This window comes from Pipistrellus hanaki (genome assembly GCF_964339955.1).
Source record: "Pipistrellus hanaki genome assembly, chromosome: 19".
NCBI classification, from domain to species: domain Eukaryota; kingdom Metazoa; phylum Chordata; class Mammalia; order Chiroptera; family Vespertilionidae; genus Pipistrellus; species Pipistrellus hanaki.
Window position 1 is genome coordinate 9,696,415 of NC_140521.1, and position 17,627 is coordinate 9,714,041.

Below are 17,627 nucleotides of genomic sequence, written 5' to 3' on the forward strand. Positions count from 1 at the left end.
CAGCCTCCGGAGGATGTTGGCACTCAGGAGGGCAGAAGAGGATGAGTGCAGGAGTCCTGGGGATGATGGCCTAGTGCGAGGGCTGGGGGTGCTCGAAGCAGGACTCCGGTCTGAGGGGTTCCAGGTTGCCTCCCTGAGCAGCAAGCCCCCAAGGGCACAATCTGATCCCACTTGAGGCAGAAGAACCCATCTGGCAAGCAGCCATGGTCTTGGACCCCCCAACTCCATGTGAAGCAGCTGGCCCTAGGCCTTCTGGGGGTTTGGGCACCAACACACTCAGGCTGGCAAGCAAGCGCTGGCTGGTGGTATGAATGGTGCTGCGTGAGCCAGGCCCCATTGCTTGACACTGGCCCAGGTTACTGTTACCTGGGGCCACTACTGGTGGCAGTGAGAGGTGAGATTGGTGACTCGGCATCCTAAGACTGGCAGTGCCTGGAGCACAAGAGGTGGGGGAGGGGGAACAGGAAGATAGAGACGCTCTGCCCCACCTGAGCTAGAAACCAGGGGCTTAGAAGTCATGGTAAGGCCACTGGGAAGGACCCCACACAGGAGTATGGCCAGAGCCCCAGGTGAACCCTAGAGGCTCAATTCCCAAGGGCTGCGTCCCTCCCTCAGAGAACAGAATTTGGGGTGGGGTCCTAGGGGACCAATATGCTGTGAGCTCAGCTCAGGCTGTAAGCCCGGGAGCGCCACAGGAAGCAATGCCGGCGGCGACAGGAAAGGTAAGACACCTAGCCCTCCGAGGATCACCCCTCACAGCAATTTCGCCCATAATCCTGAGATCTCCATGCAAGCAAAGGGACGGCCCTGCAGACTGTGCTAGGTGTTGTTTAATTCCTGTTAAATAGAAACGGGCAGGGGTTCCATAGAAAAAAGTACCAGCAAAGCCCTGGGATGCACCCAAAGGGCCATGGGGTGGGTCCGGTGCCAGCCTGGCCGTGACAAGGCACCTTTCTTCGGTGGCTCCTGGGACAGTCACTGCTTTTGGCCCGGGCCTGGGTCCCCAAAAGGCCGGAGTCCTCTGCTGAACGGACAGCTGCCCCGCAGGCTCCACAAATATCCCGCGAGCCCGGCCCGGGCCCGGCCCTAGAAGAAGTCCGAGGCTTTGCGCCGGGCGGGGAGCTGCAGCAGGTTGTCTGTGATGGAGGCCGGGTCCTGGCTGAGGGGGGTGCGTGTGGCCGAGCCGGGAGCTGGGGTGCTCGTCGGGGTCTGGGGCCCGCCGGCCGGGGTCTTGAGGTGGGCTGAGCGTGCTGGGGACGGCGTGTAGCTGGCCCGCAGGGCCCGGTCTGTGTACTTGCTGGCCGTCCTGCTCACGAGGCGCTGCAGGGCTGGGGACATGGCGGGACTCAGGCCTTTGGGGGTGAGGCTGGAATAGAGGGGGTGAGTGAGGCTGGAATAGAGGGGGCAGATGAGGCTGAATGGGGCACCGCCAGCAGTAGGGCTTGCCGCAGCTCCATAGGAAGACACACGGGAGACTCATGGTCACTCTGGGCCGAGGACACCAGTGGCCTGGCATGCGGCTGTGTGGCCGAACTTGAGGTGGAATGCGGGTGCTGCCCTTGGCCATGGGGCTGGGTGGACCCCACTCTTCTTTAAGGGGAATGACATCCATGGTCACAGGTCTGACAAGGGCTCACAGTGGGACAACAGGCCTTAAGCTACCTTTTGGGGGTGTGCCTAAGAGGCTGAAGAAGAAAACGAAGGGGCCCCCACATCCTGGTTCCTACAGGGCCTCACTGTGGACCAGGGAGCTGCCACGGGACCCATCGGAGGACAGCTGGGACTGCCCTGAAGACCGAATGTCCACACTGTTGGGCGTGGGGCCGCGGGGGAACAGGGAGAAACCCCTCCGGGTCAGACAGCCCTCACCTGGCCAGGTTCTCCGTCACTCTCCGCAAGGCCTCCTGCTTCTTGGCCCGGTTCTTGGCAGCAGCCTCGTTGGCCATCTTCAGCCCCAGCCGCTCCCTGCGGCCCGGCTCCAAGATCTACAAAGTGGGTGTGTGGGTGCCCACTGAGCTGGACAGTCCCTCCCGGCTGGAAGGGCGGACTCTGCCTATGGCCCCCACGATCTCAACAACCCGACACCACCTCTCCTAAGAGCCCCCGAAGGCCTCCAACCGGCCAGGCCGAGCTGCCCACCGGCCAGCACGGTGCTCTCAAAGCCAGCACTGCTGGGTAGGAACCTCAGAATCTTTTAGGAAAGATATACCACCTCTCTGAACTACCATATGCTACTACCCTGGGGAGCCCACACTCTTGGGGAGGGGGAAGTTAGTGGTATTCTCCTGTGGTTTCTTTGGAAGCTAAGTTCTCCTGGTTATTCTAAATTTCTGCCGCTACAGTGAGTGATATCAAATTTTTTTTTTTTTTATTGCACTTCAAACTGATCATAAGGGACTGGTTCCAGATGCCTGACCCAGCCTTTTGGTAGGCCTTCTGCATCAATCCCAGACTCCAAGCCCATCTCTTTGGGGTGTCAGAGCAGATGGGGTAATCCTGCCCTCTTGGTCTCTGTGACACCAGCCTCTGTCCCCCTCCACCTCCCAACACCCCACAGCTGGTACAGGCAGCAGCCCCCCACCCAGACAGCAGAGCTGCACGCTTCCTCCTTTCACACAATGCCAGTCCCTCAGTTTCCCCACCAAACTGCGTGTAGACCAGAGAACTTCATCTTCCCAATACCTCTCTGGGACCCCACCTGCCTGCCCATTTGCCCACATCATCCTGGGCCACCCCATCTCTGCAAGAGGCCTCTCTGTGGAAGCGCACAGCCCTTCAGAGGACATACAACCCACCCCACCCCACAAAAGGCTTGCAGCACCGCCTGAGCTCCGGGTCTGTCTCTGAGACCCCCAGGCGTCTCTGGGCAGCCCCATCCTCTGGGACCGCAGGCTCAGAGGAGCCACAGCCGTTCCCTGCCTCGATGCCTCGGCCCCACCCACCAGTTCCTCCTTGGCAAAACCATCGGTCCAGCCACACCTGTCTTCCCTGCCCCGGCACCATTGAGAAGGGCAGCGCCTGAGCGGGTGTGTGGCCTGGCCCATGGTCAGTTCTGCTTTGACAGCGGCAGCCGGGCCGTCCTCTGTGCACTGAGCTGTGGGTGCTCAGAAGAGCACACATCCACCTGGGGTCCCACCTGCGCTCCCCTCACCACAGCTCACCTTGAAGGCTGGCCCTGGTGTCCTGTCCACGTAGGGGGTTTCTGATCCTTCAACTCTCACTGGCGTGTTCTCCACCTCTCCCCAGGTCATCAGCGGAGACTCGCTCACACCTGCAGGTGGAGAACCCACAGGCACTTCAGACTAGGGGGCCCAGGTGGGAGCACAGCCCAGGCCCTCCTCCCCCAATACAGTCCCCCCATCCACCGTCAGCGTACATTCCAGCGAACAAACACCAAGGCTGGCAGCTGACCCTCTATCCTTCCCCAGGATTCTGGAACCCTGGCCTCTCTGCCCTCTGAGGGACACAAGGCCACTGTGGGCCCAAGGCAGACTCAAGCCCCTAAAGGCATGGGGCTTAGCTTGGAGGAGGGGCGCTCCCCAGAGAAGCTGGGCTGGGTCAGTGAGGTCCCCTTCCTAGCACAGGGCCACCCCAGCGGAAGACACACTCAGGGGCTTCCAGAGGTGCCGTTTCTCCCAGGAACCTGGGCAAACCCCCACATGCCCGTGCCTATGTCATGGCCACCAGCTCCCCAGAGCACAGGGGCCAGTGCGTGGGAGGGCAGAGGGACGGGGTGTGTACTGCGAGACCGTCCCCACGGCTCACACAGCCTCTGTGTGAGGAGATGCAGGGCTGGGGCCCAGAGACCCCTCCTTACAGTGCTAACGAGGGACCCAGAAACGTCACCCCAGGACGGAGGGGACAGCCAGCCCCAGCCCAGGCCAGTGGCAGGAGGTAGGCGGCCTGAGAGAGGGACACAGGCTCCTGCAGCTCCCCAAGACCTATCTTGCCCACCCCCACAGGCCAGGCACGGCCCCCTCAGGCCCCAGGTGTAACCAGCCTCTTGCAGACAATAACTTGCCTTCCATGCACATCTACATAGAAAGATGTCTGCCTGGCAGCCCACTGGACTGCACTGCCCTCACTGCAAGCCAGGCCCCAGGCATCCCCTGCACCCCTCAGCATGCTCACCGCACCTGTCTGTCCAGCAGAGCCCCAACACCCCTGGTTCTGACAAACTCCGTCTGTCCTGCCCAGCTTTGGGGGAGGGACAGACCACCCGGCTAAAGAAACCGGGTCCCACACATCTCAGGTTGGGTCTGCCTTGCAGTCCAGCCCTGTCCTTGTGGACAGGACACTGGGTCCCTGATTCACACACTGGGTGAGGGGCAGACCCGAGGGGAGCACCGAGTGGCCAGGACCAACCGAGCGGCCCACCTCCCCCTGCCCAGGCCGCCCACGGGTGGGCCGGCTCGGAGGCAGGCGCGTTTCTCACCAGGCGCAGGAGAAGGGGTGGCCACAAATCCAAATCCGCCCACTCGAGGGGATTCCTGGGGGATCAGCTCCTTGCCGTCGGGGCCCACCTTGCCCTGTTTGTGCTGGAACAAGCGGAGAGACCGGCGTCAGGGGGCCCAAAGCCACTCTCTCCCACTGGCAGAGGGGCGGGTGCACAGGACACAGCGGAAACCCTTCCCGACCCCCCGAAGAGCGGAGCCAAGTCCCTGTGGCTGGCAGCCCCATGGGGGGAAAGTGGGGAGGCCCCGGGCCCCTGCAAAGGCCTTGAAGACCTGTCAGAGCAGGCACCAATGAAGGACGCTCCCTCAGTCTCCCCCTCCATGCAGGGGGGCGGGGGGCTTGGCCACACCCCACCCACCCGGGATACTTCCAGGGGCTACCCTAACTCTGGGTGCCTGAAGAGCCTCCAGAGCACTCTCCCCACCTCCTGTCTCCCACCCTTCAGCCCCATCACCACCAGAACCGCCGTCACACGGGACTCCCACGCTTGGAAATCTGTGCTGTTTGCCCCACCAAGCCCCCCACTGCAGCCTACCCACCCCCTCCTGCCCCCCTGCCACGCCCCAGCCCTGCCTGGAGCAGGGAAGCAGGTCTGGCCAGACTGGCCTTGCTCTCAGCAGCTGACTCTGTCTCATGCCCTTGCCCCCCCCCCCCCCATGGGAGCTGGCACCGATCTGGACCCACAGAACGTGTCTGACAAAACAGAGCCCCCATGGGAGACCACGTGGGTCGAGAACACCCAGGACCCTGCCACACAGGGGCCCCAAACACTTCTGCACGGCTGCGCCCTGCCGAGCCCGAGAACTCATTTAAGAGGAAGAGACAAGATCAAGGAAGCCCTGTCCGCCCGCAGCCGCCGGCTCCCGCCACTCACCTGGGCGTTGAGGGCAGCGGCCTGCTGCAGCTGCGACCTGCTCAGGGCCTGGCTGAAGGGGTCCCTGAGGAAGCGCGTGTTCCTATGCACCACCTGCCGGGGCTTCTTAAACAGCTGCTCCTCATCCGGGACGCCTGGCGGGCCGAGGAGAGACGGCGGCGGCAGGTGTCAGAGGGGCGCTCGGGGCCCCGAGAGGCCAGTCATTCCCCGCTGAACAGACACAGCCCCCACGTCACAAAACCCGAACGAAGCGGGGAGAGCCTCACTCCCTCACTGACTTCCCGCACAGGCCCACCGGCCCCGAGCAGACCGGGACCCTCGGAGGCCCGGAAGGCTAGGGGACAGAGACACACGCTTTGAAGGCCAGATCCAAACAGCCGGCCCCGCCCACGCCGCCGGCTCACCCTCTGGGTAGTACATGAGGGAGTTCTTGGCCTTGTACTTCCAGGTCTCCACGCCGGCCTGGCTGCTCTCGATGGCTTGGTGCTCTGCCGACGGGAGCGCAAGATTATCTTTCTGCCGCTGCGTCACACAAGGAAAAGGGAGGGTCAGAGCGCCCTGGGCACCGTGCCCTGGCCCCACAGAGGGCGCTCCTGCCCCTGTGCCCACGCACACCTTCTCAAACTCCTCCTCGGCCTGGTAGAGCCAGGCATGGCGTGCCCGGCTCTTCTCCTTGGCCACCTCCATGATCTCCTGGAAGGAGGCATTGTCCTCGCTTGTGTACCGGCTCAGGAAGACATCCAGGCTGGGCAGGGGCTCCTTCTCCTCCTCCTCCTCTCCAGCCTCTCCTGCTCAGGGTAAGGGGCGGGGGTGACGCAGAACCATAAACGGCACCAACACCACTTTGCAGTCTGTGGGTCCTGCGGACCGCACTTACCGACAAGCAGGGCTAGAACGCTCACACCTGGTCCTGGGCCTGGTTGTGAGAGCCCACCCTGCTGGACAACTCCCCACCCGGGGGCAGAACCAACCACCCCCAGTGCCCAGGCAGCCTTCAGGGGCTCCCCTCATCGGCTGGATGCCAAGTGCAGTGTGCAATCTGACTCGGACCGGAAGGCAAGCACCCACATGTTAGAGAAAGAACAGGTTTGCCTAGGGTCCTGGGAGATACGGCAGCTCTGGAAGCCCCCGAGTGTCCCTTCCCTCGGGGTGGGGTGCCATCAGTGACCCTGGTGGAGGTGAGCCCAGGCCCTCCCCCCCACCGCAGCCATCCCTCCAAACCAGTGTCCATTCCAGCACCAAGGCTGGCAGCTGGCCCTCCATCCTTCCCCAGGATTCTGGAACCCTGGAATCTGACCTCTGGGAGGGAAATGAGGCCAGTCTGCACCCAAGGTAGCCACAGGCTTCTATAGCCATGCGGCTCAGCTTGGAGGAGGGGCGCCCCCTAGAGGAGCCAGGCTGCGTCAGCGAGGTCCCCTTCCTAGCGCGGAGCCAGGGTAGTCTCCCAGGGAGTCACTGACCATGTGACAGACAGAGGGCACTCACCATCACCATCCTCCAGGCCCTGGCCCCGGCCCTGGGGCTTGTGGCCCACCACGCCCGTCCCCGTGTGCACCTCAGGGGTTTCAAATGTGGCCGGAGTCACATCTGGGGAAAGGGAGGAAATGGGGATCAGCGTGGACCTGAGGCAACCATTCAGAGATTGTTCCCGTCGGCGCCACCCACAGGAGTCCTCTTACAGGGCGGCGGGGGCTCTCGGGACATCTTGCCCAGGGCAGAGCCAAACTTGATGGCAATCTGGCGCATGCGTTCCAGGTCCCCATTCTCCTCGGCCTCCAGGTATTCCTTCTGTGCCTGCAGCTTCTCCACGTCAGGAAAGAAGTCCCTCTGGATGACTGTCTGGAGACCCTGTCAGGAGAGATCAAAACAAGAGTCAGAGCTGCCATCCAGGCTCCCCTGCCTCTGTCACCTGCCTCTGTCACCTGCCGCACATGCTAAGGCCACTGCTGACCATCCGCCCCAACCTCTGTCCAGCCCAATGCTCCCGAGTTTAGGGGCATTTTCTTTTTATTTTTTTATTTTTATATTTTATTGACTTTTTACAAAGAGGAAGAGAGAGGGATAGAAAGTTAGAAACATTGATGATAGAGAAACATCGATCAGCTGTCTCCTGCACACTCCCTACCTATCGGGGATGTGCCCACAACCAAGGTACATGTCCTTGACCAAAATCGAACCTGGGACCCTTCAGTCCGCAGGCCGATGCTCTATCCACTGAGCCAAACCGGTTTCGGCAAGGGGCATTTTCTGATGAGGACAACATCCCTGCCACGGTTGGGTAGCTCAGTTGGTTGGCGCATCCTCTCAATGTGCCAGGGTTGTGGGTTTGATTCCCAGTTAGGGAGTCAACCAATGAATATATAAATGGGTGGGACAATAAGTCCAAGTTTTGCCGAAATCGGTTTGGCTCAGTGGATAGAGTGTCGGCTTGCGGACTGAAAGGTCCCAGGTTCGATTCCGGTCAAAGGCATATACCTTGGTTGCGGGCACATCCCCAGTAGGGGGTGTGCAAGAGGCAGCTGATGGATATTTCTAACTCTCTATCCTTCTCCTTTCTTCTCTGTAAAATATCAATAAAATATTTTTTTTTTTTTTTTTTTTTTTTTTTTTTTTTTTTGGAGTGGGTCTTAACTCAGAACCATTGGTATCTTTATTTTTTTTTTTTTTTTTTTTTTTAATATATTTTATTGATTTTTTTTTTTTTTTTGCCCCCCACCCTCCCTCCCACACATCCCCTCCCTCCCCAGAGTTTTGTGTCCATTGGTTATACTTATATGCATGTATAAAAGTCCTTCGGTTGATCTATTATCTCCCCCAGATCTTCCTCCCCTCCCCGCTGTAATTTGACAGTCTACTTGTTGATTTAATATCAATAAAATATTAAAAAAAAAAAATAAGTCCATGTTTTCTTATCTCTGTCTCAATAAATAAGTTTTTTTTTTAAAAAAGCATTTTAAGCCAAAACCGGTTTGGCTCAGCGGATAGAGCATCGGCCTGCGGACTGAAAGGACCCAGGTTCAATTCCGGTCAAGGGCATGTACCTTGGTTGCAGGCACATCCCCAGTGGGGGGTGTGCAGGAGGCAGCTGATGGATATTTCTAACTCTCTATCCCTCTCCTTTCCTCTTTGTAAAAAACCAATAATATATAAAAAGCATTTTAAACAACATCTCATGGGGCCTTGCTGTAACATCTAACATTACTAAACGCTCCTCTGATTTTCATGAAGCCGTTCTCTCCCTCCCTTACTAACTGGTCCTTCTCATTCTCATTTGCTGGCCCCACTTCCACACCTGCTGGACCGAGGTTTTCATCAGGTTGGTGCAGTTGAAGCTGGGGAGAAGGCAGATTGCCACCTTCACTCCTATTTCCAATGTAAGACCCCGGTGCAGACGCCAGTGGCTTCTGGGTCTTCCTTTCCCTGGATGACTTCAGCCTCTCACCCACCACCACCAGCACGAATTGTGATCCCCCAACTCTGCACCTCCAGCCAGACCTTGCTCCTCGGCTGCACATTTGTGCACCCAGCTGTCCACTGACGCCCCCTGTCTGTACAGCCTAGAAGCCTCCCAAACTGAACCGACCCCACACCAAACCGGCACCCGCCAATCTCCTCCTCCTGCCTGTTTGCGGCAGGATTTCAAGATGCTGCCTCCTCAATCGCAGGACTCCCGGCCTTTGCACTTGCCATTACCGCTCTCTAAAAAGTCCTCTTTGCCACTAGCCTTCCAAACTCTCACTCGTGCTTTAACAGAAAACCTTGTTTTCCGAATCCGCCACACATACGGGCAGAACTGCCTCCTCTCTCACCTACAACTCTGCTTCCTCCATCAAGGACACCCAGCCCCTTCTGCACTGTGTTTATTTGGCTCCCGTGCCGTCCAAACCCCAAGGCCAGGGGACTCGGGCTGCTTCGCCTCTGGGAGGGGAGGAGAGTGCCTCAGCCAGTGAGGAGGGACCCCAGAGGCGCGCGAGGGGGGCGGGGGTGGCAGGGGAGGACCCAGAAGTCGCTGGCGTCCGCACCGAGGTCTTACCTCGATGTACTCCTCCTCGTCCAAGACCTTCTGCTTCCTCGCCACAGCCCCGGCCCCCCCAGCCGCCCGCTTTCTCCCGGGCCCCGACGCGGTGGAAAGCAGCAGGGCCCGGGGAGACGCGCTGGGCGTCTCCATCGCTATCCCAGGGCTGCTCAGAAGGCGCGTCACCGCGTCAGAGGGGCGGGGCTGTACTGGCTGCAGAGTTGGCCAATGGGAGAGCTGTGCGTTTCGGAGGCCGACCGCGCTCTGCTATGACGTCACTACAAGCCCTCGCCCTTATGGGAATTGTAGTCTTCTCCTTACCCCTCGCTATATTATGTACCCGAGCGGTGGGCACTAGGCGGCGCTGTGGTAGTGGTGGAGTTAAGGGGTGTGTCACTTTTTTTTTTTTAATTTTTATTTTTTTGTGTGTCATTCACTCTAATCGTGAGACGTTCCTGCATTTAAGTAAGGCCTTGGGCTTCCCAATTTTTGGCAAATAATCACTGCATATGCTTCCATATCATCAACAAAAATACATACTTCAAGAATTTTGATTATATACACGTTTCAAAGCTTTTATTAAAATTTTTATTCAAGACATTCTTTCTTTTTTGTAATATATTTTATTGATTTTTTTACAGAGAGGAAGAGAGAGGGACAGAGAATTAGAAACATCGATGAGAGAGAATCATCCGTCAGCTGCCTCCTGCACACCCCCCACAGGGGATGCACCCGCAACCAAGGCACATGCCCCTGACCGGAATTGAACCTGGGACCTTTCAGTCCGAGTCTAACGCTCTATCCTCTGAGTCAAACCGGTTTTGTCTAAGACAATTCTTTCCTGATAGCTATCTAACAAAAGAAAAAAGAAAGCAAAATATGATAGTTCAATATAGAAATATCTGGTTAAAAGTGTTCAGGTCCTTGGTGGTGGGGGGAGAGGGCAATGGGGGAAGAAAAAAAGAAATTTTTAAAAAAAATATCAGGTCCCTAAATGCCAGAGTGGGCCCCCAGAAGAGGGTTAATTCTCACTGAAGTGGACCAGAAAATTGCCTAAGCATTTTGCAGACCTGATCACTTCTTCTCAAAAGGAGGTTGAGAATTAATGTCAAGAAAGTGTTATCCCAAAATGATTTAGTACAATAAGCAGTCATTCCTTCATTCACTGGGGATTCCATGTTGATGGTTCCTGCCCTCACAGAGCTAACAGTCCAATGAAGAAGACAGACTCTGGTTAGGTCACCCCACAAACAAGTTTAGAACTGCAGTTGACAGGAAGGAGCAAGGAAAGAGTTTGTAGTTGAGGAATCTCCAAGTCAGGGGAAGTTTTCCCGGGGAAGGGGTTGATCCAAATGACGAACAGGCTTTAATCAGGCGGAGAGGGGAAAGCCTGGGCAGAGAGCAGCAGGAGGGAGAAGACCTTTGGACATGCCGAGTACAAGGAGCAGTGAGGTGTGAGCCGATGCCAGAGAGGCAGGCCAGGCTGCAATCGATGGAACCTTGTGGGTCATGGGGCAATGGGAAGCCCTTGGAGCGCTGTAGTCAGGGGAGAGGCAGGTTCAGACTTGCAGATTTATGCAGAATCAATTAAAAAGGAACCAGCGTGGATAGAGGTGACAAGACTGAAGGTGACTGCATCGGTCAAGGTGAGAGATGCTGGAGGTTTTCATCAGGTTGGTGCAACTGATGCTGAGGAGAAGGTAGGTAGGTTCTGGGGTTGTTTTTGGAAGTTGAGATGCTGACTTGCTGTTGGCTTGTGTCTGGTTGGCGAGGGAGAGGCAGAGGCGGGAGCAGGGTAATCGCCTGCCCTTTGGTTCATGCACCTGGTGTGTACGGGGGGCGGAGTTCGCCTCCGGAGGACAAGGTGGGCCTGTGGGCTTCCCGGTAAAGGAGTCAAAGGGACACTTGGCCATCAATATCTAGTTCTGGGAAGAGGCCTGGGCTGGGTATGTAAACGGGGCAGCTGAGAATGGGAGAGATAGACCAGGGTGAGAATGGAGATGAGAGGAGGGTGCCTGAGACGTAGCTCAAGGATACCTACTATGTTAACAGCCAGCTGTGGAGGTGAGCCTGCCCGAGAGCCACTAGAGAGAAAGGAGAAAAACCGAAAGGGCAACACAGCCACCGTCCCTTGCAGCTGGAACTCTCATCCTGGCTGCCCCGCACAAAGACAAATAACCACGCAGCCAAGGAGGGCAAAGGTCCAGGAACCCAGCGAGATGCGCGTGTCCCGGCCTGCAGGGGAGCTCCACGGGCCGACGGTGCAGTGGCCAAGCATAAGGCCAGGACTCAGGGAAAAGAGCCCAGTGACAGCCAGAGTGTGCATCCTGGGGGGTGAGGCAGCAGCTGCTGTCTTGGCGGCACCGGCAGTTTGAGGGCAGCCCTGGCTGGGAACACCATGCCTGCTGGGTGCCGTCTGAGCTGGCCAGCCTTGGACAGTCCCAAGAGCTGCAGCCCTGACTTCTGTGACTTTTTTTTTTTTAAATAAAATTTTTATTGATTTTTTACAGAGAGGAAGGGAGAGGGATAGAGAGCCAGAAACATCAATGACGAGAGAAACGCCGATCAGCTGCCTCCCACACTCTCACCTCCCCCACTGGGGATGTGCCCGCTACCAAGGCACATGCCCTTGACTGGAATCAAACTCAGGACCCTTCAGTCCGCAGGCTGACGCTCTATCCACTGAGCCAAACCTTCTGTGACTTTTATGGAAAGTAAACCGTGTCTCCTGCCAGATATTCCTCCCAAACTCCCCGCAGGACCTGTGAGGGGGCAGAGCAAGGTCCTCAAGCCAGAGGAGTGGGTGTTAGGATCCTTGGGCCCACTGTTTGGGTCTATGTGGGAGCTGAAGTCACATTTCCACACTATCCTTCGGCGAGGGGCAGGATGATGGAAGGGAAAGCAGGTGTTTTCAAGGCAATGTGTGTGTGGTAGGTCTCCCCCACTGAGCCTCCTCTTGTCCTCCAGGGTGGCAGAGATTGCTGCGAGGGAGGCAGACACCCAACATGGAAATCTGCCCCCCAGAGAGGAAGCGAAGGACACCCCCCCCCCTCCCGCCGCCCCTTCCCCATGAAGCAGCAGGAGAGGCGTGACAGACCAGTGCTGCTAGGGCAGTGTGCTCTGCTGAGGGGCACCCTGGTGCAGGGATTGAGTACTCACTGTGCTCCCCAAGACAAGATGGCACCCCCTCCCTGGGAAGGAGAGAGAAGGGACAGGTTCCGGCGGGTGTGGGAGTGGAGCCAGAGCAGACTTTGGACTCAACTGCTTTTTGTTTGTTTGTTTGTTTGGTTATCCTCACCGGAGGATTTTTAGAGAGTGGAAGGGAGGGGGAAAGACAGACAGAGAGAGAGAGAGAGAGAGAGAGAGAGAGAGAGAGAGGGAAATATCGGTGTGAGAGAGACACACCAACTGGTTGCCTCCTGACCAGGGCCAGGTCTGGAGCCTGCAACCCAGGTTACCGCCCTCCACCGGCATCGAACCTCTGCAGTCCAAGGGCTAACGCTCTAGCTACTGAGCCAAACTGGCCAGGGTGTTTTGTGGAGTTGTAGTTGCTTGTTTGTTTTTCGTTGTTGCAATAGGCTCACAGGAAAGGTCTGAACATGGAACCCAGTGCAGTATCTTCCAGCTAACTGGCAGCAACCCCAGGATGCACAGACACCACCCACCCTGTCTCCAGGTTCGGGGTCACCTCCAGGGTGCAGAGAGGAGGGGGGCCAGCATGCCCAGGAAAGAGAGGATTTTAGGTCCTCTATCCACAGGGGGGGGTTCGTACCTGGGAGGAGGGGTGAGGAAGCCGACCTGCTGTGCCCCTGCCCCCCAGGCCTCTAGCCCGCGGGCCAGGGGGCAGCAGATCGCACCTGGGTCCTCGGCGTCCTCTCCAGGCGGCTCGATCCTCCCGCCTGGAGCACTACCTCCAGGACGCAGGACGCTGTGCCGGCGGCAAGAGGCAGGGGTCCTCCCCCGGGCAGGGCTGACTGCCGTCTCTCCGGGCCGCCCCGAGGCCAAGCCGAGGAGCAGCTCGCGGCGCATCAGCACCTCTCCTTGGGTGGCTTCTTGGCTCCGGGCAGGAGCCTCGCAGCCGCGGACGCCCGCTTCTGGTGTCGCCATTTGGCGCGGCGGTTCTTGAACCAAACCTGGGGAGGAGGAGCCCACAGGTGGGGGTCACGCCGGGCGTGTGGGCGGACCAGCGCTGCGGAGCCGGCGTGGGGTAGCCGCTGCGGACACGGTCCGGGTCCGAGCCCCTTTCCCACTCGGACCAGCCATCCCTCCCCAATCCCTTCCCACCCCCACCTCCGCCCCGCGGCGCCCAGGGCGCCCCTCTGGCCGCTCGGGGGTCTTCCGAGCTTCCCAAAATCTGGACCTGGAAGGCGCGCCTCACTCACCATCAGGGGAACACGAAGTTTAAAACAAAGAAAAGGAAAACTAGTTCCCGGACTATTTCCCCACCCGAGCCTGTCCCCCCTCCTCCCCCCGTCCCCTGCCCCATCCCTGGCTGTCCCGGGCCCCCGCCCCTCCTCCCGCCCCCGCCCCCTGCACCCGGGCGGACTCTCGGGGACCAGGAGGAGGAGGGACCCGCCCGCGGCCCGCAGGGGGCCCACCTCCACGCGCTCCTCGCGCAGGCGGATGCGGCCGGCCAGGCGCTCCCGCGTGCCCACGTCGGGGTACTGGTTCCGCAGGAAGAGCGCCTCCAGCGCCTGCAGCTGCTCCTCGCTGAAGATGGTGCGGTGGCGCCGCGTGCGCCGCTGCGGGCCGGGGCCGCCCGCGCCCGGCAGGGCCCCCGAGCTCCCCGGCGGCGCGGCCAAGGGCGAGGGCGCCGGGGGCCCCAGCCTCAGCGGCCACGGCAGCCGCGCGCCTGCGGGGCGAGGGCGAGGTGAGGCGCGGGGCCGAGGCGGGGTCCGTCGCGCTCTGCACCGACCTCGCCGTCACCCCGGCCCCCCGCGCCCGCGCCCCGCGGCCACTCACCCAGCCGCGCGGCCGGCTCCGGGGGCCGCCGGGCGCCGCAGCAGCAGCAGCAGGCGCAGGGCGCGGCCTCGGGCGCCCCGGGCTCCCCGGGCTCCGCGGGGCTCGGGCGGCCGGCGGGCGGCGGCGGGCGGGCGGCCCGGGCCGGGGGGCTTCGCTCGGGCAGACTGGAGAGGATGTGCTCGATGGAGAAGGGGCAGGGCCGCCCGGGGCCCCCGCGGCTCGCCGCGCCCCCCGCCGCCGCCATCTCGCCGGCCCGCCGCCGCCGCCTCGGGGTATATATCCGTCGGGGGGCGGGGGGGAGCGCGGTAATCCCCGGGCCGGGCGCCGCGTCCACGCGGGCTAATCCCGCCGCGTGGCCGGAGCTCGCTAATCCCCGACAGCGGCGGCGGGAGATGCTGTCCAGCCACCACGGCGCGCGGGGGCCCGCCGAGCCTCGGGGATGGGACCCGCAGGCAGCCTCTGCCTCCCGCCGCCCCGGCGTCTGGCGCTGGGTCCCCTCTTCCTTTTTTATTTTATTTTATTTTACATCCCCGAGGAAGGGAGAGGGATAGAGAGCTAGAAACATCGATGAGAGAGAAACATCGACCAGCCACCTCCTGCACACCCTCTACCGGGGATGTGCCTGCAACCAATGTACATGCCCTTGACCAGAATCGAACCCGGGACCCTTGAGTTCGCAGGCCGATGCTCTATCCACTGAGCCAAACCGGTTTTGTTTTATTTTATTTTTTTAATATATATTTTATTAATTTTTTACAGAGAGGAAGGGAGAGGGATAGAGAGCTAGAAACATCGATGAGAGAGAAACATCGACCAGCCGCCTCCTGCACACCTCCTACTGGGTATGTGCCCGCAACCCAGGTACATGCCCTTGACCAGAATCGAACCGGGAACCCTTCAGTTTGCAGCTGACGCTCTATCCACTGAGCCAAACCGGTTTCGGCTTTATTTTATTTTTAAAATTTTTATTTTTATTGTTTTCAGAGAGGAAGGCAGGGGAAGAGAGAGACAGAAACACCCACCACGAGAGAATCATTAATGGGCTGCTTCCTGCACACCTCCCACTGGGAATCGAGCTGCAACCCAGGCATGTGCCCTGACCAGGAATCAAACCCGGGACCTCCTGGTTCATAGGTCTACGCTCAACCCTGGAGTCACGCCAGCGGGGCTGGGTCCCCTCCTCCTGTAGCTAAGGAGGCTGGGGTTCCCACCCCACCTGCACAGCCTCCTAGCCCCATCGCTACTGGGCCTCCACCTCAAATGGGGCCTGGCACCATGGGCAAAGCCAAGATCCCAACCACAGTCTTGGGCCCCACCTTCCTACCCGCTTCAGAGCCCAGTCTTAGCCTCCCGGAGGAAATGGGGGGGAGGGCAGGAGCTAGCTATGTCCCCAAATTTCCTGGGTCAGAGGAACCTATACAAGCCCTGAACCACATGGCGTTGGTTTGGGGGCTGGGCAGTGAGTGGGAGTTGGGAGAACCTGCTGAGGCTGACAGTGTGTCTGTCCTAGAGGAAAGTGAGGAAAATGCCATTGGAACATGGAGGGAAGGAGACCCTTGTCAGAGCGGCAAGAATTGAGCAACCTCAGCGGTAGAGCGTCAGCCTGCGGACCGAAAGGTCCCAGGTTCAATTCTGGTCAAGGGCATGTACGTTGGTTGCGGGCACATCCCCGGTAGGGGGTGTGCAAGAGGCAGCTGGTCGATGTTTCTCTCTCATTGACGTTTCTAGCTCTCTATCTCTCTCCCTTCCTCTCTGTAAGAAATCAATAAAATATATTTTTAAAAAAAGAATTGAGCAACCTTGTGACCTGCAGGAGAGCAGGAAATAGAAAATTAATGGCCCTAACCGGTTTGGCTCAGTGATAGAGCATCAATCAGCTTGTGGACTGAAGGGTCCCAGGTTTGATTCCCATCAAGGGCATGTGCCTTGGTTGCGGGCACATCCCCAGTGGGGGGTGTGCAGGAGGCAGCTGATGGATGTTTCTCTCTTATCAATGTTTCTAACTCTCTATCTCTCTCCCTTCCTCTCTGTAAAAAATCAATAAAATATATTTTAAAAAATTTTATATATATATATATATATATATATATATATATATATATATATATATATATATGTATGTATTATTCTTGCCCCTGGCCGGTTTGGCTCAGTGGATAGAGCTTCAGATTGAAAGGTCCCAGGTTCAATTCTGGTTAAGGGCATGTACCTTGGTTGCGGGCTCAATCCCCAGTAGAGGGCTTGCAGGAGGCAGCTGATCGATGTTTTTCTCGCATCAATGTTTCTAACTTTATCCCTCTCTCCTCTCTGTAAAATCAATAAAATATATCCTATATAATGAAAGCCTAATATGCTAAGTGTCTGGTCGTCCAGTTGGCTGTTCAACCAATCAAAGCTCAATATGCTAATGATATGCTAAGGTTGCTCTACTGCTTGCTATGTTGTGCACTGACCACCAGGGGGAAGATGCTCCGACCAGGAGGTGAACTTGCTGCTGGGATCTGTCCACTGATCAGGACTGAGCTAGATGGGCTGGACACGCCCTGGAGCCCTCCCACGGTCCCTCCCAGGCTGGCCAACCTCCCGTGTTCCTCCCCAGCCCTGATTCATGCATTGGTGGGGTCCCTCAGCCTGGCCTGTGCCCTTTAGCAATACAAGACCCCTCGGGGGATGCCTGAGAACTGGTTTCAGCCCGATCCCGCAGGCCTGGCCAAGGGACTCAACTGAAAAAAGAGGCAAAACCGGTTTGGCTCAGTGGATAGAGCGTTGGTCTGCTTGTGGACTGAAGGGTCCCAGGTTTGATTCCGGTCCAGGGCATGTACATTGGTTGTGGGGGTGTGCAAGAGGCAGCTGGTTGATGTTTCTCTCTCATCGACATTTCTAGCTCTCTCTCTCTCTCTTCCTCTCTGTAAAATATCAATAAAATATATTTAAAAAAAAAAGATTATTCTTTTCCCTGTTGTATTGTTTTTGCACTCCATAAATGAATTGCAAGTCAATTGACCATAAATGAGAGGGACTTCTTTATTCTTAATTATTGATCTATATGCCTCCCCTATGGCAGTGCTACAGTTTTTTTGTTTTTTAAAAAAATATATTTTACAGAGAGCAAGGGAGAGGGATAGAGAGTTAGAAACATTGATCAGCTCCCTCTTGCACACTCCCCACTGGGGATGTGCCTGCAACCAAGGTACATGCCCTTGACCGGAATCAAACCCAGGACCCTTGAGTCCATAGGCCTACGCTCTATCCACTGAGCCAAACCGGTCAGGGCAGTGTTACAGTTTTGATCACTGTAGCCTTGCAGTCAGTTTGGAGACA

At 58.0% G+C, this 17,627-nt stretch overlaps 2 protein-coding genes across 2 annotated transcripts; both read right to left on the reverse strand.

The window, feature by feature from the left end:
- Positions 1-812: 812 nt before the first annotated feature.
- Positions 813-9,525, reverse strand: ESS2 (ess-2 splicing factor homolog). Its single transcript, XM_084867935.1, has 10 exons — positions 9,363-9,525; positions 7,009-7,177; positions 6,815-6,916; positions 5,945-6,117; positions 5,734-5,851; positions 5,330-5,463; positions 4,436-4,538; positions 3,162-3,271; positions 1,870-1,985; positions 813-1,366 (listed from the first exon to the last, which is right to left on the reverse strand). Exons 1-10 carry the CDS (start codon positions 9,495-9,497, stop codon positions 1,087-1,089), a joined length of 1,440 nt encoding a protein of 479 aa, XP_084724061.1. The 5' UTR covers positions 9,498-9,525; the 3' UTR covers positions 813-1,086.
- Positions 9,526-10,005: 480 nt separating this feature from the next.
- GSC2 (goosecoid homeobox 2) lies at positions 10,006-14,753 on the reverse strand. Its single transcript, XM_084867304.1, has 4 exons — positions 14,307-14,753; positions 13,943-14,196; positions 13,117-13,477; positions 10,006-10,192 (listed from the first exon to the last, which is right to left on the reverse strand). Exons 1-3 carry the CDS (start codon positions 14,548-14,550, stop codon positions 13,373-13,375), a joined length of 603 nt encoding a protein of 200 aa, XP_084723430.1. The 5' UTR covers positions 14,551-14,753; the 3' UTR covers positions 10,006-10,192; positions 13,117-13,372.
- Between the last annotated feature and the right edge of the window lie 2,874 nt (positions 14,754-17,627).

Bases quoted from the DNA above. Each gene is read 5' to 3' on its own strand.
- ESS2 (XM_084867935.1), bottom strand. From the start codon at position 9,497: ATGGAGACGCCCAGCGCGTCTCCCCGGGCCCTGCTGCTTTCCACCGCG. The intron at 6,917-7,008 runs GTAAGAGGACTC...CCCTTTCCCCAG, and splicing joins CCGAGAGCCCCCGCCGCCCT to ATGTGACTCCGGCCACATTT. The intron at 3,272-4,435 runs GTGAGAAACGCG...CTCCACCTGCAG, and splicing joins CACCCCTTCTCCTGCGCCTG to GTGTGAGCGAGTCTCCGCTG.
- GSC2 (XM_084867304.1), bottom strand. From the start codon at position 14,550: ATGGCGGCGGCGGGGGGCGCGGCGAGCCGCGGGGGCCCCGGGCGGCCC. The intron at 14,197-14,306 runs GTGAGTGGCCGC...CTCGCCCCGCAG, and splicing joins GGAGCCGGCCGCGCGGCTGG to GCGCGCGGCTGCCGTGGCCG. The intron at 13,478-13,942 runs GTGGGCCCCCTG...CCTCCTCCCCAG, and splicing joins TGCGCGAGGAGCGCGTGGAG to GTTTGGTTCAAGAACCGCCG.